General features: G+C 36.2%; 1 protein-coding gene across 9 annotated transcripts in view; it reads right to left on the bottom strand.

Moving 5' to 3' along the window:
• Nucleotides 1-22,612, bottom strand: part of AKAP7 (A-kinase anchoring protein 7) — a 157,436-nt gene that overhangs the window by 54,232 nt on the left and 80,592 nt on the right. For 7 of the 9 annotated variants that reach the window (XR_013416207.1, XR_013416208.1, XR_003728798.2 and 4 more), the window contains one exon: nt 6,347-6,494. Coding sequence is in view for 5 of the 9 variants with exons in the window: in XM_077999427.1 (XP_077855553.1) it covers nt 6,347-6,494 (148 nt within the window). In the remaining 4 variants the exon portion in view is untranslated. Of the gene's footprint in view, nt 1-1,341; nt 1,419-6,346; nt 6,495-22,612 lie in introns of all 9 variants that reach the window. The other 2 variants (XR_013416209.1, XM_077999425.1) reach the window with 1 other exon arrangement.

Here is a 22,612-nt window from a genome sequence, read left to right as displayed (position 1 = left end):
AAAAGATTGATGGGGTGTAAAAGAAATCCTAGAAAATAATTTCTTATTTATTTATTTATTTATTTTTTGAGATTGAGTCTTGCTCTGTTGCCCAAGCTGGAGTGCAGTGGCGCGATCTCGGCTGACTGCAAGCTCCGCCTCCCTGGTTCACGCCATTCTCCTGCCTCAGCCTCCCAAGTAGCTGGGCCTACAGGTGCCCGCCACCACACCCGGCTAATTTTTTGTATTTTTAGTAGAAACGGGGTTTCACCATGTTTGCCAGGATGGTCTCAGTCTCCTGACCTCGTGATCCGCCCGCCTCAGCCTCCCAAAGTGCTGAGATTACAGGCGTGAGCTACCGCACCTGGCAAGAAAATAATTTCTAAAACTAAATCTCTACTTCATGTGCACTAAAAATGAATAAATTAATGGATAAAATTTAAAATGCATAAAATAGAACTGGATTTATGAGTTTCTCCTGTGTGTATGAGAACTTATATTAATGATCATATCAGGTAAATTAAAAGCCTAAATGGAAAAAAAAAAACAAAAAAAAACTAAAAGAAAACATGAATGAATACACATCAAATCTTTGGTTTGAAGATAATTTCATAATGGTCATGATATAAATCACAGAAGAAATTTTCACCTATAATTTGATAAAACTTAACACATAATATAAAAAATTCCTTGTCCAAAATTAAAAGCAACATAATACTTGGAAAATATCTGAAGCCAATACGGCAAACAAAAGGCTAGTATCTTTACTCTCAACTCACATATTGGTAACAGAATTCAGAAGAAGGAATCCCAACTCCTTATGGATAAGGATGATTTGTGGTTACCAGTTCCTAACTCAGTTCAAAGCAACGTATCCTGTGGGACCAGGGCTGAGACAACCACAAAATCCACATGGGCTTCTAAGGGGAAAACATGCACAATAAGATGAGCTCCAAAAAAAACTTAAAAAGCACTAGAGGAAACTGAGGGTCACAGAAGACCAAATACAAGAATTCACTCCCAAGGAATCACAGAACTTTTTAAATATGAAAAGAACTTTAAAAAATGACTATATTGAAATCCTCAAAGACATGACAGAAGAAATAATATCCATGAAGCAAAGAACAGAACAGGAAAATATGAAAGTGAATCAACTGGAGGCTGGGCACAGTGGTTCACACCTGTAATCTCTGCACTTTGGGAGGCTGAAGTGGGTGGATCACCTGAGGTCAGGAGTTTGATACCTGCCTGGCCAACAAAGCAAAACCCTGTCTCTATTAAAAATATTAAAAAAAATTAGCCAAGCATGGTGGTGTGCACCTGTAGTCCCAGCTACTCAGGAGGCTGAAGCAGGAGACTCACCTAAACCCAGGAGGTGGAGGTTGTGGTGAGTCGAAATTGAGCCACTTCATTCCAGCCTTGGGTGACAGAGCAAGACTCTGTCTCAAAAAAAAAAAAAAAAAAAAAGTGAATCAACTGGAAACCTTACAAATGCAGCATATATACTCACTGATTTTTTTTAAAGATGTCTTAAATGGTATAACAGAGATGGTTAAAGAGAAAATCAGTAACTTGTAATCTAGCACTCTCCAAGAATGTACCATTAACAAAGATAGGAAATATGCAAATCTAATGAGGGCTAAATTATCTCCCCAGAAAAATTCACACATGTACCTACGTACAAAGTTTTATGAACAATATCAGGAAGTTCTCAGAGTCCCTGAGGCCCAACTTCTATCCTAGAACTCTGAATAGTATCTTAAGATCAGAAATCTGTCCCACTTATTAATGTATACTATAAAATGTTGGCTCAAGCCTCAAGAAATTGACATTAAATTTGAGCTAGGATCAAATCAAAGGGAAGCTAAACCAAGGGAAGCCAATTAAATCTGATTGAGAAATAAAACAAAGTATCCCAAATCTAATATTGTTATAAAATATAGGTAAGATTGACAAAATCAATAATTATTTATAAGCGAATGAATTCTAGTGTACATTAAACTTGGTTAATTATAACAATAAATTATCACTTTAGAGGCACATATGATTTTGAAGTTTATATTGTCATTGCCAAATGTGACCCACAAAAGCATTTGTAATAAGCAAAAATCATTTTTTAAAACAATGTGAAGTGATTGGCATGGGGATACAAGATTGGCAGGGTTTGAAAAAGGCAAAATTGTTTTGAATTAGAAAGTGTGACAGCAATAAAGAAGCTTGATGGAAAGATCTGGAGAAACTACCTCACCTAAGGGGATTTAAAGACTATCAACTGAAAAAGAGCAATGAAAGCAAAATCTCAGTGGCTTGAACACAGTGATGGGGGGTGGTAGGCTGAACAGAACTGTCCAGTGGCAATTTAGGTAATCTATGATGTAAGCTTCATAATGCCAGTCCTGCAATATTTTCAGCAATATCAACATATTCCTTTTTTTTTTTTTTTTTAAACAGGAGTGAGAGAGGTAATGAGGCACTGCATCTCTTATAAGGTTGGCCTTATAAGAGGCCTTATAAGGTTGGCAGAGAAGATAGGGGAAGCCAGCCAAAATCTGTCCTACACAAGAAGTATCTAAATTTTCCATTTACAATGAACCTAAACAGAAATGTTTGGTCCTCATCAAAACTTGGATGGAAGACAGCTCTCTTACAGAGATTCTGAAAACATGAAAATTCTCCTTAAAATAGACTTGAGATGTTTCAGAATATAAAATTCAAACGACATACTGAATATCTTCTGTTTAAAATAGCTGAAGTCTTTGAAAGGTAAAATGAGGACCTCTGAAGATCTCTAATGAAAATTTGGAAGTAAAATTGTGTCTCTTGAACATTTTTTAAATGCTTTAATAAACATCAGTATTAAGATTCTTTCAGGGTGTATACATCCATAGGTATTCTTCCAGCTGATGTGGAGATAAATTACCTTGGTTAAAGACCTTGCAATATTTAGCTACATATACAGACATACCTCAGAGGTGTTATGGGTTAGTTCCAGACTACTGCAATAAAGCAAACATTGCAATAATGCAAGTCACATGAATTTTTTGGTTTCCTAGTACATATAAAATTATGTTTCATTATACTGCAGTCTATTAAATGTGCAATATTATACCTAAAAAATGTACACATTTTACTTTAAATATACTTTATTGCCAAAAATGCTAACAATCATCAGAGCATTAAGCAAGTCATAATCTTTTTGCTGGTGGAGGGTCTTGTCTGTTGATGTTGATGGCTGCTGACTAATCAGGGTAGTACTTGCTGGAGGTTGGAGTGGTTGTGGCAATTTCTTAAAATAAGACAATAATGAAGTTTCCTGCATCAATCGACTCTTCCTTTCACGAAATATTTCTCTGTAGCATGGAATGCTGTTTGATAACATTTTACCCATGGTAAAACTTCTTCAAAACTGGAGCTGATTCTCTCAAACCCTTCAAAGCCACTGTTTTATCAATTAAGTTAATGTAGTATTCTAAATCCTTTGTTGTCATTTCAACAATGTTCAAGGATCTTTACCAAGGTGGATTCCATCTCAAGAAACCACTTATTTTGTTCATTCATAAGAAGCAACTCATCATCCACTAAAGTTTTATCATGAGATTATAGCAATTCAATCCCATCTTCAGGCTTCGCTCCTAATTTTAGTTTTCTTGCTATTTCTATTTTTGAGACAGAGTCTCACCCTGTCACCCAGGTTGGGGTGCAGTGGTGGCAATCTCGGCTCACTGCAAGCTCTGCCTCCCAGGTTCACACCATTCTCCTGCTTCAGCCTCCCGAGTAGCTGGGACTACAGGCGCCTGCCACCACGTCTGGCTAATATTTTTTGCAGTTTTAGTAGAGACGGGGTTTCACTGTGTTAGCCAGGATGGTCTCGATCTCCTGACCTGTGATCCGCCTGCCTCGGCCTCCCAAAGTGCTGGAATTACAGGCGTGAGCCCCCGTGCCTGGCCATTCTCTTGCTATTTCTATCACATCTGCAGTTACTTCCTCCAACGAAGTCTTGAACCTCTTCTCAAAGTCATCCATGAGAGCTGGAATCAACTTCTTCCTAACTCCTGTTAATGTTGCTATTTTGACTTCCTCCTATGAATCATAGTGTTCTTAATGACATCTAGAATGGCGAATCTTTTCCAGAAGGTTTTCAATTTGCTTTCCTCATATCTATCAGAATAATCACTATTCATGGCAGCTATAGCCTTACAAAAATATTTCTTAAATAATAAGCCTTGAAAGTCTAAATTACTCCTTGATCCACAAGCTGTAGAATGGACATTGTGTTAGCAGGCATGAAAATAACACTAAACTCCTTGTACATTTCCATCAGAGTTCTTCGGAGACAAGGTGCACTGTCAATGAGCAGTAATCATTTGAAAAGAATCTTTTTTTTTTCTGAGCAGTAGTTAAAATATTCAGTAACCCATGCTATTAACAGATGTGCTGTCATCCAGGCTCTGTTGTTCCATTTATATACAGACAGAGTGAATTTAGAATAATTCTTAAGGTCCCTAAGATTTTTGGAATGGACAATGAGCACTGGCTTCAACTTAAAAGTTACCAGCTGCATTAACCCCTCACAAGAAAGTCGGCCTGTTCTTTGAAAAACTTTGAAGTCAGACATTGACTTCTCTTCTGTAGCTATGAAAATCGTAGATGCCATCTTCTTCCAACAGAAGGCTATTTTGTCTACGTTGAAAATCTGTTGTTTTGAGCAGCCACCTTCATCAACGACCTTAGCTAGATCTTCTGGATAACTGGCTGCAGCTTCTGTATCAACACTTGCTGCTTCACCATGCACTTTTATGTTATGGAGACAGCTTCTCTCCTTAAACCTCATGAAACAGTCTCTGCTGGTTTCCAACTTTTCTTCTGCACCCTGCTCACCTTTCTCACCTTTCACAGAATTGAAGAGAGGTGGGGCCTTGCACTGGATCAGGCTTTGGCTTAAGGGAATGTTGTGGTTGGTTTGATCTTCTATCTAGACCATTAAAACTTTTTCCATTTATCAGCAATAAGGCTAATTCACTTTCTTTTGATCTGTGTGTTCACTGGAATAGTACTTTTAATTTCCTTGGCATTCACAACTTGGCTAACTGGTACAAGAAGCCTAGCTTTTGGATTATTTCAGCCTTCGACATGCCTTCCTCACTAGGCTTAATCATTGCTAGCTTTTTTTTTTTCTTGCAGGTCCTTCCAATGTATCATTTCTAGCTTTTGATTTAAGGTAAGAGACGTACGACTCTTCATAGGGGAATGGCTGTTTGGTGGAGCAGTCAGAACACACACATTTATCAATTTGGTTTGCTATCTTATATGAATATAATTCATATGGTGGCACCCCAAAACAATAATGATAATAACATTAAAGATCACTGATCACCATAACAGATATAATAATAATGAAGTCTAAAATATTGTGAGAATTACCAAAATGTAATTGACACAAAAAGAGCACATGCTGTTAGAAAAAATGGCCCAGAAAGACAAGCGATACGGGGTTGCTACAAACCTTCAATTTGTTAAAAATAAATAAATAAACTGTCTTTTTAAGGCAATATCTGTGAAGCACAATAAAGCAAAACACAATACAACAAGGTATGCCTGTATTTGTCTTCTTTGAGTATTTTCATGTTACTTTAAAAGTATATAAATCAGGTTGTCTTGAAGTTCATAATTTTAAAAGAATAGTGTCTGGTTTGAAACAATAAATCTGAATCACAACAGAGCTGGCTCTTTTGAAATACATTCACATTGCAAAAAGTGGAGAATAGCTCTATTCTGGATGAAAGATCTCCATAAGTGTACACACTTTCCACCTGGAAACGCAGTTTTATAGGAGTCTGTCTCATCTCATGCCATCTAACAGATGCATTTACATATAAATCTTTGCTTCCTCTCAAAACATCTTTCTTAGGGAAGAAATTGAAGTTTTCAATTTTTGCAGGTCACCTACATTTTCTCTTCTCAAGGTGAAACTTTCTGGCTGAGGTCATTCTCTTCCTAATTACAAGCTGCAAATACAAAAATGCCTGGTGTGGAAGGCCATGGAGGCCTTCCCTGGAGAAAATGCTTTCTTCATGTTCATGAAATAAAATTAAATTGAAATGATTTCTAAATCAGTATTTCCAGACTTCATTATAATTATATTTAAAGCCAGAAGTATAAAAACTATGGGTAGCAAATTCTTAACTGATCAATATAAATACTAAAAATGCTCTAGAAAATTTTCAGTGTATCATTGTCAAAACACAATATTTAGGAAAGTATATCATTGAGAAAACATATACAACTAAGTTTAAATATTTGTCAAGATAAAAGTGATGCCAAAAAAATTAAAAATAAAGATAATAAATAATTTTTAAATGACACTCACCAATCACAATGGAAGATTCACAGTGATAATAACCATTACTTTGTTTTTTCTTCAGCATGGAACAAAGATCTATGCGATATAATATTTCTTCTCCAAATCTGTGACTGATAAACTTTTCATATAAATCAGGATCTATTTTTTTCACTCCCTTGAAATGAAAAAACAAATAAGTCAATCAATCATTTCACCCAGGCAACCAGTTCATAATTACATCACTTTCCTAGAACCTGATTATTACATCTTAGAATAAAGTACACCACTGCCTATTGGCACTTGAAAATGCATGTACAACAATAAAATTGTTGTAAAGTTGTTTTTCAAGTCTCCCTCCCTAAAACGAGTTGTATTTAAAAACCATCAATAAAGAGTGTTAGGTTTAAATTTGGCAGTTTTCAGAACTTCATACATTTTAAGCTCCAGAAATAATAAAGTATACTGAGTTAAAATTTTGAGATACCAAGAAAAGACTAATCATCGACAACAAAAATGGAGAAATGGACAGTTTTTTTTTAAATGCAGTCACTCTGTCACCCAGGCTGGTGTGCAGTGACGGGATCTCGGCTCACTGCAACCTCCGCCTCCTGGGTTCAAGCGATGCTCCTCCCTCAGCCTCCTGAGTAGCTGCGACTACAGGCGTGTGTCACCACACCCAGCTAATTTTTTGTATTTTTAGTAGAGACGAGGTTTCACTGTGTTAGCCAGGATGGTCTTGATCTCCGGACCTTGTGATCCGCCCGCCTCGGCCTCCCAAAGTGCTGGGATTACAGACGTGAGCCACCGTGCCCAGCAAAATGGATAAATTTTTTAAAAGTAAGGTAGGAAAAAAAAATACTCTAAATCTTTAAAAAGTAAGGTGGATCTTAACATTTTATAGTGGAAAAATGTTCTAATTAGATGGATGTAATTTTTAAATTCCTTATGTAAGAATCATCTGAGAGACAATTAAAGATTACTTGAATTGGAACAGGAAGGTCAGTGGATCTTACAAGTTCTTCTCTATCTGCTCCTCCTTACTTTCAGTGTATTTTCTTAGCAGAAACAGTTGGTTGTTGAAAAATTACAGTGGGATGTCCTTGGTACCTCTGTAGTTCCCCCAAACATGGGAAAGAATATATCTGCCTCTGCTATACTATACAATGGCCCTGCAACTCGGCCTCAGAGTCCCAAAATACAGTCCATAAGATTAAGGTAACTAGAATAATATATTTTCTCTTTTCAATGACAAAAACTTAATTAGAAAATTGATGAAAAAAATTATAAAAGCAAAAAAATTAAATCACTACAAACTGCTACTGCTATAGTTTGTTTAGTTTTTCCTATGCAAATACAAAGTACATTTTTTCTCTTCTATAGAATGTGGTTGTTCCCTGAGTACTATTTGATAACCAGCTTTATATTGTCAGTAAATATACCATGTCAGTAAATAATATACAGATGTGCCAAATATTTTTCTCCATAGTACTTCATTGCACGAAAGTCTCATAATTTATTCATCCAATTATTTACTGTTGGACATTTAAGTTGATCTTAATTTTTAATATCATATTAAACATATTTCTATTGATATATGTTTTTGCTCAATGTCTAAAACTGGACTCCTAATCTCTCCCCCTTACCTCAAAGGGTTATGTGGACTAAGTAAGTTAATTTATAAAAGTGCTTAAAACAATGAAATATAATAAATTATATATAAAAACACACATACACACAGCCATTATCATTAGTGAACTTTATGTAATAATTTCATTTAAGATAAGATTTCAAGAATAAAAAACATTCTGAGTAAATGGAAAATGACCAACCATGCTTGTCTTCTAAATGCTTGTATGTGTGTGTGGGTGGCGGGGGTGTGGAGGTTGGAGACAGTCATTCCTTTAGACTGGAGAGAAGACTGGCAATAACATAGCAGACAAATAAGAACCTTCAATTTTCAAGAAACCAATGCCAGCACTCACTAGCCACTATTGCTATAATCTTCACTTCCATTTTGTAAAATGTCATTTTTTAAAGAAATAAAACATGAGATTGACTCTCATCTTCTAGGCTTATTAATTTAATTTCAGCAAAAAGTAAATGCCAACTGTTTTGTAAGAATTTTTCACAGATGACTTCCAACATGAGTCTTTAGGACTTAATTTTTACTAGCAAGTGAAACGGAATTAATTGCTTAACTCATAATTTACAGAGAGAGCTATGGTTCAAAAAGGCATGAGAGGCACTGAAATTATATGCCCTGATCAGAAAAATCTTCAGTAATAAACAACCTAGAAATAGCTAAGCCTCTGCATTGTCTGCTATATATTACAATTTCAACATGATCTTCATTCTCTGGAGAAATTTTTTGTTTGGCAATATATTTCTTTTCTGATAAAATTTATCTGAATTGATTTCACCATCCAGCTGCAGCAGGTGGTGTTTTCTTTCATACTAAAAAAAAAAAGGAAGACTATGATTCTGAGAAAATAAATGGGACCTCAAAAGTGGATCATTTAGGGTAAGACTAAGAAGGGCCCTGTTTTCTGAATGAATCCACTGGGATGGCAAAATAGTTTCAGAAGCATTATCCTCCCAGATTGTATTTTAAAGCTAAAAAGGCTGGGTGGTGGCATTATTTTCAAGCTGTGGACCCCCCAAATTATTTTCTGCTTCCCTTCATCATAGGCCAGACCCTTCGTCATAGGCTAGACCCAAGGCACTATTACTCAACTATCAGTGGAGGTATAAAATGTTAGGAGGGTTCGAAGGTATCATGAAAATTGTTAAATTTGACCTATAAAGGCTAAGAGTTGGGATTATTTCACATGTAGAAGAAAAATATGTGAGGTATCTTTAACAAATCATGCTACGGGTGTTGCAACCCTGGAATTTTGAATATGATTGGAGATGGTCTAGTACTTAGAAGGTTATATTTGCCTTGAACCTAACAGGGACAAGGCATATTTTTAAGGGCTTCATATTTATAATTGTACCCAGTATAAGTGACATTTCAATTATGCAACATAACATTAGAAGAGAAAATAGGATGTTAAGTATGGAATACCAGACTTTGAAACAATAAATTAGTGACAAGAAACGTCAAACAGAAAAACGTTTTTAAGACTATCTTAATTAATCATTAGAAATGACTGAAGTTTTAACTTTTCTTTAGCCTAGTTTCAGTCACAGTTTAGGAAAAATTATCAGATGTTCAAAGACACTTGATAACCTTTGATACAATGTACCGTGAAACAGGAATTTCGTTCTTGGTTGTAACTTGGCACTCAAACAGTCCACTCCAGAGAAAATGCCACCAAAAGCATGATGAATATTTTTAGAATCATCTGATGGCTCAATTTGGTAAGTAATGGAAATTATTTACTCAGGAGGCATTTACCATATCATTTACATTTAGCTAAATGATGTGCACAATTTAATACGTACCAAAGAGGGCTCAGACTTATATTACTATGCCTCTGACTCTATTTTCAATACAGGAAGTAGACAGATGGTCACAAAAATATGGAAATTCACATTTGTTAATTTCAAAGTGAAAATCATTTAAGATTCTAAAAAATAAGATACATTTATTCATCTTTAATTTCTATGACAAACTTTTTGTCATCAGAATAATGGAAATTAATATTAAGAAGGTTGAAACTTTTGTGTAATAGAAGATAACTTCTTATTGTTACTTGTTATAACAATCACAACTTCCATGATGAAAATATAAACAGGCTTCCTATAAGACAAAGAAATTATTTGTCCTACTGATAATAAGCTTGGCATTCCTGGATCTCTGCTATGTTTTCCAATAGTTTATTGCTGTCATACGAGTAGCTATAAAAGACATATATATTTCCTGTGATAATGACTTGACAACAACATTAAGAATGTGATTTTCCACTTTGGGCACTGGCTGGTTAAAGAAGAATCGTAATCTCTTACGCTTATTTTTGTAAGTGGCAAAAAGTTACATTTGTTTAATGTTATATTGGTTAAGAAACTGAAATCACTTTTAGTGATCACTGCCCCAATGAAAATGTACATACTGGCAATTCACAGTTATGAAAACATTATATATCGGCATGGGGCTTATCCCTGGCAAATCTTAAAGTTCTTCATGATTCCTTCACCTCTTTGCATAACTCCAATTTTTGCTGTTATTTGCAGTATTTTCATTTTCACCATCCTCCTGATACAGAACACTTGGTTACCTCCTTGCCAGCTGCAGCCTTCCCTCAGCTCCTCTGAGTCAGGAGGAGGCTCAGTTCCACCCCAGCCTGTTCTTGACAGGGAGGGAAAGAGATGAGGAGCTTCACTGCACCAACCAATGGGCTCTGGAATAGCATGGTGATTTTAGATCGTGTCCAGTACCCAGGGTGAGAATGGCCTTGCAGCCTTCCCATCTTCTCCTCTGGCCATACTGGGCCAGTCTATGTGGCTGGGCTCTGCTTTGGTCCCCTGGTCGAATGTGCCTGTTTCCTGTCTTGCTGGGGCCCTGACACCCCACCTACTGCCTGTCAGTTAGTTTACAGAAGGAAATGTAAGGAGTGATGAAAAATGGAAAAGTCAACAGTACTTTATGTGGCCCAATTATTGTGGCCCAATCTGAAAAAAAAAATGATGCCTGCTATCATCTGTATTATAGTAATAGAAAATACAAAGCATTTACTATGTACAGGCACTGTTCTACGAACTTTTCTGAACTCATTTAATAACCACCTATTATCCACAGATAAGAAAACTAAATCACAGAGAAATGAGATCACTTACCAAAAGACACAGCTAGTAAGAGAGAGAGCTTAGATATAGATTCAGAATAAATAGAGAATATAATATATTGAAAAGAAGAGCAGAATAATAATTTCAAGCCCTCCATTATTTACTTTAAAATATTAAAATTTTAAGAATATTAATCATTCTTAAGATATAATCATATACATGATCATATTTACAAAACCAATGTCAAAATTACTTTGGGAATCTCTAGCATTCTAAAATACCTGCCCTTAATATAGTGCATGAATATTAATAAATCAAGTGATATGTATAGGTCATAGTAAATTAATAAGAAAGAATTCATAGATGCTACTTATATGTAGAAAAAATTATCTAAATAATCCAGCCTGTAAAAAGAACGCTTCTTATACTGTTGATATTCCAAATAATCAGGTAAAATACTGGCACAGATGGTCTGAGTTTTCTGGACCAGCTATTTATGTCCATATATAATACTTCTCAATTCTTAATTTTGTTTTATGCTAAAGCATCTATTCGGTTCACCATGGGATTTTTTTTAGGCAAGCCATCTCCCCACTCCTGTATTTATAAACTTCCTTTTAGTATTCCAGCCTGGTTTAATGTTCAGGCTTTACGGAAAGAAAAAGCAGAAACTTAGTATTTTAACTAACATTTACAGTATTACACCTTTCAGTAAGTAGTAAGTAGAAACACAGCTGCTAGAGTCATACGTTTTAAATCTACTGTTGACACCTCCTTTTACCTGTCCTAAGACTTTAAGAAGCACTGGATGCTCCTCGGTGGCATCAAGTGGCTAGGAAAGCAGACACAGAGGGAAGATAACACGATTCCTAATAACAGAAGTCACGTCACAAAAGCCACCAAGAGAAAATGCTGTATTGCCTCCTGGTCCTAATGTGTCATTCCAGGAGGTGCTGGCATCAACCAGACCAGAGGAAGAAACATGGCTTTGGTCCACAAACATTTGGTTCATTTATACTGACTAAGGCCATGTTAACCAGAGAGAGAACAACAGGTCATTGGCACCCAAAAAGTTCTCAAGGTTGCAGGCTCAGTACAACCAGCGCAGTCCTGGAACACTGCAATGCTTTTATTTACAACACAGTCTGTTTCCACGTAAGCTCATTCTTTGTCTACTTAGCCAACCTCAATTCTTTCTCCTCAAGTCCTCCTCCTTCTCATTTCCGGCAGGAGAGACCATATGCTGTTTGGCCACATAACTGTTTGTTATACTTGCATGTGGCTTTTCTCAGTATAATGAAACAAAGAAGGGGCTCAAAAAATGAGGCATCCAAGAACGATTCCTATATGCTCAGTCTCAGCTGAGCATTCAACTCCCTTTCATCAAACTCCAGCTGTGTTCTTGGCTTAGAACAGTCTTGTGATCACTCGAATGTAAACAAGCTACAGCTTCCTCCTCCTTCCTATCATCTGTTTTCCTAATGTTTTGCTCTTTGGTACATGTTCTCCTGAATTTACCAACTTCACCATTTATTTCTATATATCAAAAATAAAACAAAATCTCCCACATACACTTACAACTTAATCTATTATGTTTACTTGTTTCAATGCAATAGCTTTTTCCTTCTAATATATACTTTCTAACATTAAGTAATTAATGCCAGTAAGCCACTGGTATAAAAATTTCTCAGGACCTCAACAGTGAAGCAGGAGAGTGGGGCTGTTTGGTAGAAAATCATTCAGAAATAAGTTCACAGAAAAATCCTAACTTTAACTTGCCCCATAACACTGGCCTGTGTGTTGCAACATACTTACATCATGATAGAAGGTGTTGTGCTTTTACAGCTTAGATGTCAAAAGTATGGAACCACTCATCTCCATGTTATCAACAGATAGAACTTCAGGCCTAACTGTACCTCAGGCACCATTCAAATGAGAGTTAAATACTGTCCCTAGACAGTGTAGAAGAGACTGCACACTCTCAAAATATTTTAAGTGCATCCACAGACATCACTAATTGTAGTCTTGTACCTTTAAACAAGAAAGACCTAAAGCATTTTCCCAGATCCTCCTGCTCCATGTACCTAGTACTTTCTACTTTTCTAACTTTCTTATGAACTACTCAATTTCCTGGACCCTTTTCCCATCAACATTCTTCTTTCTCACTTTTCTCCCCCTCATTCTAACCCCCAACATCATTCTCAATAGGACACCTGACTTAACCTAACTCAGCCCCTTACTCTGCCTAACTACCCAGAAGTATTCCCTGAATACTACTTAGGAAAGATGCCCCTGTGTAACAGCGGAAGGGCTCCAACAACTGAATATTACAAGAACTGGGTGAAGAAATGGGAAAGAAATAGTGGCATTGCGATCTACACTGACACTCCTATAGATTAGGAAATGGAACAAGGAAGAAAGGTGCTCAATGATACAAGCCTTTCACTTTATTTGGTTTGGAACTATTCCCTGGACATCATAACAGATATAAGGGAGTCTAATAGGAAAATAACAATAGCTGAATATGAAACAGTCATTAAACATATAACCCAAGAATCATGTGTAGCCCTTAAACCAAAAATGAATGTTTCTCTCCAGATAGAGCAAGAAATGTAAACAAAGACTTTCTAAGTATGACACACATGGCTATGTAAAATAATTTTTTATATAACATTCAACTGGAACCTTGCCCACATTTCAAACTTAAACATTTAATTGTGAAATTTCTCCTTGTTTACTTTAAAATACAGATTGTCCCTGACTTAGGATGATTCAACATACCTTATTTCAACTTCACGACATGTGAAAGCAACATGCATTCGGTAGAACCCATACTTCTAGTACTAATACAACCATTGTTTTTTCACTTTCAGTGCAATATTCAATAAATTGCATGAGATATGCAACACTTTACTATAAAATGGGTTTTGTGTTAGATGATTTTGTCCAATTGTAGGCTAATATAAGTGTTCTGAGCACATTTAGGTAGGCTAGGCTAGGCTATCAGGTTTGATAAGGTAAATGTATTAAATGCATTTTTAACTTATAATGTGTTCAACTTATGATGGGTTTATCAGAATGTAACCCTATCATAAATTGAGGAACATCTGCATAGAATTACAGGGATTACATAAATTTTCTAATGCACTCAGAGTCAACCTGTATCTATAAACATTAGATTTGCTTTTTAAAAGTACAGTTAAAATAGGCATCAGACCAGTCAGTAATTTCCACACAGCCTTTTCTTTTAGACATTTCAAAAATTAAAAAGAATATTTTCCAATTTTTGAGAAGCACTTCAAGACTAATTTAAAAAGCAGTGAGTGTAGTAGGAAAAGAAAAAATTGACAAAAGACAAGGAATTGGTATCTTAAGATAATAGAATGCAAAAAATTATATATACTGGCATATTCCCCTTTTGCTATACCCACTAGGTGCTACCATTGCACACACAGACCCCAGAAAGCTAAACAAGCCAAACGACACTATCCTTTCCATGTCCATCACATACCCACTTTGTACATCTTAGGTACCTGCCAACAGGAATATATGTGTGATGGAAAAGCTACCACCTGTTGAGAAGTATGTTTGATGTGATTTCCCTATCCATTCAGCTTATTCCTAGGTGACCACTCCCTGGTAAATTAAATTTGAGAGATATTTGGGCTGGTAGTCTAAGAGCACACAGTTTACCATTTTCTGATTGTCAGGGTAGGTCAGGGAGGGTGAAGAGCAAGGTGGGATCCAAGGGGGCCAAGTCATGATACATGGGATGTATGAGATTAGGGAGGGGCTGTTGCCAAAGGTGCAGGATCACTACAGGGAGTCACATGGAACATTCTCCCAAGTAATGAATGGCCAGACCAAACCAGAAAATACTGTGAAAGAAATGTTCTGTTCTAAATAAAGTTACACATCAAATTATTATAATCAGATCCAGCTGTGGGGAAGGCAATAGCCAAGGAAGGAAGAGAGGTAGTTTCATACTCTGGTCTTCAGCTTTGGGACAGTATAAAGATACAGCTGCACTAAAAGGCCTTAAAGATGGATCTCCAAAATGGTGTCACAAACCTGGCCAATAGTTAAATATATTGCCATCAGTAGAGTTTAGAGACAGAACACCTCCTGTAGGAACCAAACTGGAATTCCTGTAGTCAAGGGTAGCTAGTCCCTAAGATGATACATGGAATAAGTGTTGTTAGGTCCTCAACTAAGATAAAGTGAGGCTTGGCCCTGGCAAACAGGCCAATAACCTTTTTGCCTTTTTAATTTACTAGAGTAACCAACTGAAAGAGAACTGAATTGGTTTAGTAATTTGAAGAACTAGTATTATTCTATTTTTAAGGTATCTTTTCTTGAGAGAGTAAGATTCTGATGGTCAAAATAAACCAGCTCATTTGTAGAAATGGAAGTATAATTCCGATATAAATTAGTTATGGTTTTGGATTGCAACCTTAATTCCCTCTCATATCTGAGTCTCTCAAGAAAAATATAGCTTTACCTTCTTTCACTACGCAGTTAATTATTTTAATAAGAGCTGGTTGGCCAATCTTTCCAGTGACAGAAAATCTTCTTGCCATCCAAATAATTCCAGCTGGTTTGCTTTTATGTGATCATTTGAGTGGGTCAGTAATTAGCTATTGTCACTTACTAAACAAGGTAAATAGTTCCGCATCAACACAATTTTGGAATAAAATCTTAGGTTTTCTTGACCATATATTCTATTTTTCTTTACTCATAATCAATCCACTGTGGGGTTTGCCCAGTTTCTTATATTTTCATGATGTTCCACTTTGTCCTTGACTAAGAAAATGAAATTAATTACCAGTTTCAAAATGTCTAAAAATGACTCGCTGAGAAAAACATTTTTCCCATAACTAATGGTAATCTTTGAGATAGAATTTTTATATTTAATATAATTAAGGCAAACACATGCAATTTTAATTAACTTGAATACTCCGATACTGCATCTTTTAATACAAGTTCTAAAACTCTGTTTCTTCAATTATACTTAAATCAGAAGTTTATCGGGCTGGGCGCACTGGCTCACACTTGTAATCCCAGCACTTTGGGAGGCCGAGATGGGCAGATCACGAGGTCAGGAGATCCAGACCATCCTGACTAACACTGTGAAACCCCATCTCTATTAAAAACACAAAAAATTAGCCGGGCATGGTGGTGGGCTCCTGTAGTCCCTGCTACTCGGGAAGCTGAGGCAGGAGAATGTCGTGAACCCAGGAGAATGTTGTGAACCCCAGAGCCGAGATCGCGCCACTGCACTCCATCCTGGGAGTCAGAGCAAGACTTGTCTCCAAATAAATAAATAAATAAATAAATAAATAAATAAATAAAATAAAAAACAGAAGCTTATCTGTAGATGCAACTGCTAGAAAATAAATGTGTACACAGAATCTATGTGTTTAACGACAAAAAAAAAAAAAATCACTTAAGCCGGATTTATCAAATCAGCATTTCCTAAACCTATTCTGCCAAATACTAGGGCTACAAAACAGTCTGTGGAAAAAGGACTTGCTGGTCAAATGCATTTGGTTGGGAAACAACGCTGAGTGAACTATATGACCATTCAAAATATTTACTGCCCCTCCTGTGGTGTCCCTTCCTGGAAGCAAATTATATAATTATATGTCCTGCTATGTTACACTCAGAAGGGACCATGTGACTTGCTTTGGCCAATAAAATATGATCAGAAACTACGTGTGTCACTTCTTAGCAAAAGCTTTAAGAATCAGCATGTTCACCAACTCTCTTTCCTTCTGCCAGAAGAGCAGAAAAGTCCTAGATGGAGGCTGCCCAGTCACGGTACTGAGTAAAGAGAGTGTGGAGCAGAGCCAGAGGATCCATGAACATGGGCAAAAAAAAAAAAAAAAAGAATCTCTGTTGTTGTAAGCTCTTGAGATTCACAATAAGCATTTGCATTTCAGACAACCTAAGAAGTTCTGACATAAAGAGTTAGATTAACTTTACTTAACCCATTATTGCTAACATTCATTGGATCACAGATCCCGCCCTGCCTCACATAAAACCCTGAGAGATGTTCAGAAAGAAAAATCTCGGAAAATGCTATTGAAGATACTTGCTTCAAATCTCCATTCCACTTTGAAGATTTAACATTAGGTTCACCAGTCATTTCTTCTAGGGTTTTCAAAGTTGTCAAAATCTCTAACAGAATCAAGAGCAACCAGGAATCATTTGTAATCCTGACTTCAGTCAATTTCTAGAATTTCCCATAAAATAATTTAGCACTCTGTTTACTCTTTCTCAATTTTTAAAGACATATAAAGTACTGAAAGATTCCAAATGAATGTTAAGCAGGTTTACCTTTGTAAACATCATTTCCAACTGTTAAACAATTGTAAACTTGTTTTTTTTTTCAATGTACAGAAATAGATAATACAACAGCATAAAGTTGAAAAAGACATTAGAAACACAAGTGAAAGCACTTGTTATAAATAGTGCTCTTTAACACACAGTAGATGACAGGGTTGACTAATGTAATCTAGAGTATCTCAGAAGAAATTACAATTCTATCTCCTGAGAATTCACTGAATTTTTGGTGTTAAAAAGCCATTAAAACAAAGAGATTTGCTGTTTAATGCACTTGGAAATATGAAAAGTGACTCAAAAACAACTAAAAACTGTGAGTAATTAAGCCATTTGACACAGGGAGATTCAAAAATAGTTTACAGAACCAATCTGATTTATTTTGCACCAAAGATATTTTTTTGTCTGGAATAATCAAGGTTCACTGAACATCCAGGGCATCTACAAATGCCCTCTTTGAGGGATGAAGGAAGGAAGTGGCAGGGTAGTCTTCGGGCTTCTCTGCGCCTCTTATTTGTTAGAATGAAGGAGGATTCTTTAAAATGTAGAGCCCTGTGAAAGCTTGCCTAGTCTGTCTCCCAGGTCAGGAGGGCCTCTACCACTAGCCCTTACACATAATTTGGTATTGACAGGATTTCTCTACCTCTCAGTTTCACTAAAGATATAGTATGTGGCTGGGTGCAGTGGCTCAAATTGGTAATCCCAGTAATCCCAACACTTTGGGAGGCCAAAGTGTGAGGATTGTTTAAGGCCAGGAGTTCAAGACCAGCCTGGGCAACATAGCAACACCCCGTATCTAGAAAAAAAAAAAATTTTTTTTTTTAATTAGCCAGGCATGGTGTGCACACTTGTAGTCCCAGCTACTCAGGAGGCTGAGGCAGGAGGATCATTTGAGCCCAGGATTTGGAGGCTGTGATGAGCTATGATCATGCCATGAACTCTAGGCCTGGGTAACCAAGTGAGATCCCAGTTCTTTAGGAAAAAAAAAGATGTGTAGAGTGTTTTTCCCATTGTCCTTGTTGCTCCATCTGGCTTCTAGGAGGACAAGTGGAAAGACTCGGATCTAAATTGCCACTATCTTCCTATCAGTACTTGAAGACCTTTCTTCTCTCTGTCTTTCTCCTTCCATGCAGACAAGAAAGCCAATATGAGGTTAGAAATATATATATCTGTGTGAAGCCAAATTAACCAATTTGGTCAAAGTGTTTATCTTATAGACATTTCAGGATAGCACAGGTGTCAAGAGTCCTTCTTGTACAAGTCAACAGAGATCGAGAGAGGTTAGGTGATTCTTCCAGGGCTAAATAACAGGGCTAAAACAGGAAAGCTCATGCTCCTTTAAATTTACTACAGGGATTCCTTTAAGAAGGAATAGTCTTCATGCTCCTGAGTTTTAAAATGGTTTATAAAAGCTCACTGTCATACAGACCCCCAAAAGTGAGTGGCAGTCAAATTATACCAGGCCCAGTTAAAATCCTGAAAAAATATGCAGCGATAGATAGATAGATAGATAGATAGATAGATAGATAGATAGATAGATAGATAGAGATAGAAGTAAGTAACGGTACTGAGTGAAGAAAGATGACATCAGGGCTCACAGTTAGGGAAGGATGCAGAGTAAGGCTGAGTTCAGCCAACCTAATATAGAAACTTTTCATTACAATTTTGGTTCCGTATATTCAATCACCAAACAATTCAGGAACTGGAATCTCCTCTTAATGGTAGCATCAGAACAAAATTTTCATCCATATGCTCTCTGTTTCCATTCCTACCAATAACTGTCCTATATCCTCTTCTCCACTCCCCTCAACATCATCTTCACCAGGTCCAATGATCACCCTTCAGCCCTTACTTTTTGCATATTGAATTCTGCCCTCAAAACAAACCAGTCTAAGTGAAAGTCACTAACAATTTTCAAAGATCTTTTTTTTCATTCTAAAGTACTCTCATTTTCTGACTCTGTAAAAAAAAAAAAAAAAAAACTCTGCTGCAAAGAGGTGTCATGTTCATAAAACATATCCTTGTCAGTTTAAGAGCTACAGTAGTAATTTGAAAGAGTTATAAATCAGGGAAGGTATCTAAGAAGCCCAGAAAATAATTTGTGATTAAAAACAACTGACCTATACATTAGGAGATCACATTTATTTTTTGAGGATGCTATCACATTTATTTTTTGAGATCTGCATTAAGATGTTTGTTTGATTTGAAACCTGTCTTCTTCTGCCACCAAGTGTTAGCACATATTTCTAACCAACCAAGATTTGCAACATTGAAATCACTGAAACTCAAGTTCATTCAATAAGAAAAATAAGTCCAAAAAGATACACTATAAAAAGCATGAAGCTGAACAAGTTAGTAGACTGGCTATGTCAACTAAATTCTGAAAAAAACTACAAATAACCTGAACTTTAGTTACTATTTCAGAGACAGTAATTTAATACGATTTTCTGAGGCTTCATTCAATGAAAAAATTACAAAATACAATGATAATGATTTCTTTTGATATTATGCAACATATCCACTACAATTTCATGAAACTAAGAATATGCAAAGCTGACACATTGACTAAATGTCTCCTGGTGTTAGAAAGATATATAATCGCCGAGAAAAGCCTTATGTTTCACAGAATCTGTCCTTAGCCTCAACTCAGCTCTCTAACTTGGGAACCAGAATACCATGCTGTCACAGAAGAAGTTTCACATCAGGACATTTGACAGAGAGTTTCTGTATTTTCAAAATTTTGAACACAATATATTGAATGTTTAGATCCCCACTGGGCTTTTGGTTACTGCTACTACATGCAATTACCTGCCAACAGGTGCCTACCAGAGGACAGGACCCAGGAAATCCAGGGACTTCTGCACCAAACACTTAACACCACTGGGAAATCCTCACACTAGATCTGTACGACCTCCCAGGGGGTGAACACTCATCCCCTGCACCAGCCATCTGTCCACATCTTTAATGTCAATGAGATGTTTTACCTTCATAAATAGACTGATTATAGCTCTGACTTAAATCTAATTTTTTAAGTTGACATGGATAATAGCTTTTCAGGCTATTTTTTAAATGACAATGACAGATGATTTAAAAAAATCTCAATTGGGTTATCACTATAGAATATCGCATTACACCTCCTATAAACAATAATGAATGGACCAGCTATCTTATTATCTCAGAATTTTCCTATAATAATCCGGAGCATTCCTCTACACAGCACACCCCTTTTTACCAACAATCATCACGTCTACCCTGACAACAGTAGCACCAGTACTTTAGGAGTGCATCAGTATCATACACAAAATCATTTCCAGACTACCCTCTAGCAGGTCAAATTGAAATATAAGGAGGACACCACCTTGAATCAGTCTTTAAAACAGAGCACCTTAACAGGAGGTATCATTTAGCTCTTTTCCAGACAGTCTCACTATACACCACCCCTGCATACCAGAAACTGAAGGAACACTCCTATGACAATGGAAAATCTTCAGGTTTCCTGAATCCGGTGGCTACCCCACACTCCTGCATTGCCATGGGGCACCTAACTTTGCTCATCACCACTTCTTATTACACTCTACTCACAAGGTCCCACCATTCCTCAGAACCCCAGCAAACCAAAATGGGAATCCTTAGCATGTCAAGGGAGACTAACTATATTCTGAGTGATATTAAGGTCAGTTCTATTCACTTACCTACCAGAAAAATCATGGGCTAAGAGAGCAGTTGTGGGAAGCCACTTTTTACCTCTAAAATGCATTGAAACACATTAAGGTGTTGGCAAGGCAAACCCAAGAAAACCATTTTATACAATTTTAATTATACTATACATTCTACAGTATAGATTTTATATACTACATAAACAGTATAGTATTTTATTTTATTTTATTTACCTTTGCATGCTGTTATAGAATCCTTATATTTACTTCAATAGCTACTTATATCATTTATATGATTTACCATAATTGACTTAAACCTTTCCCTATTGCTGTGGGAGTTATTTCTATTATTTCCCTATTATTGATAATATTTCAGTAAACATCTTTATGCATAAAGAACTTCACTTTTTAAATTATTTCTTTAGAATAATATCAGCAGGTAGGACATCTTAAATAAAACGAGATTTTTAACATTTTTTTAATGTCAGTTGCATAATTCATAGCTCAAAGGGCCATATCAATTTTATATGACCTCTGATAGTCTTTCTACCACAAGTTTATCCTAACACATGCTCTTCTCATACACCATGGTTGGGAGTATAAACTGCCACTACTGCTTGACAAGGCAATTTGAGGTGTTTCTGAAAGTTTATAATGTCCAATACCCTTTGCCCTTAGAATTTCACTTCAAAGAATTAGTTCTTTGAAATACTGGCATATCCACCCAAAGAAAAGCGAACAAGGAAGTTCATAACAGCATTGTTTGTGGTACCAAAGAAATGGAAATCAACCTAATTATTCATCAAGGGAAGAATGTTTAAATTATGATAAATCAAAATAATATTGAGAGTTTTATTTGTTTTAAAGAAACTATACGCGTGTATGTATGTCCATATGTATTTGCAGTGCATAGAAAAAGGTCTGGAAGGATCTACTGGCAGTGGTTACCTAGAGAGAGAGACATTCTGTTGGAAGGAAGTGGGTTGCAGGATGGTAATGAGGGAGAAACTGTACCTTTCACTCTATAGGTCTGTATGTATTTTAATTGTTTACAGTAAGTATATATTCAGCTAATAATTTTATAATTAAAGTAACATTTTAAATAAAAAATAACATACGTGAAATGAGTCCAATCTCCTAACATGCAAGTGGAGAAAAAAAAAAAAACTATTTTGCCACTCCCTTCTTTTATTTTACTATCAATCTAAATAACATGGAAAGCCAGCAATACATTCCACGGTCATCTTTATTTAATGGTCACTTGCTTGTGATCATTAGATCAATGGATGGATTCAGAACAAAAATCTAGAAGAAAATTAGTGCCGAGAGAGGAAAATAGATAGCCGGAAATGTAAAAACGTTAAGAATGAGACTAAGGAACCATATATTTTCAAACAATCTACATACCAAACCACGAATTATAATAAAGTAAATAAATGAAATCCTTTTGTATATATGCCAGCTTTTCATACTGGTTTTAACCTTTACAGTAGATATGCTGCACAAGAAACTGTTGGGTATTAATTTAAGCCTGCAGGTCTCAAGTATATTCCTCTGCAGATCATCT

The sequence above is a fragment of the Macaca mulatta genome, chromosome 4 (genome assembly GCF_049350105.2).
Source record: "Macaca mulatta isolate MMU2019108-1 chromosome 4, T2T-MMU8v2.0, whole genome shotgun sequence".
Classification (NCBI taxonomy): Eukaryota; Metazoa; Chordata; class Mammalia; order Primates; family Cercopithecidae; genus Macaca; species Macaca mulatta.
The sequence above is the reverse complement of the archived record's forward strand: the minus strand, read 5'-3'. Positions and strand labels throughout refer to the sequence as shown.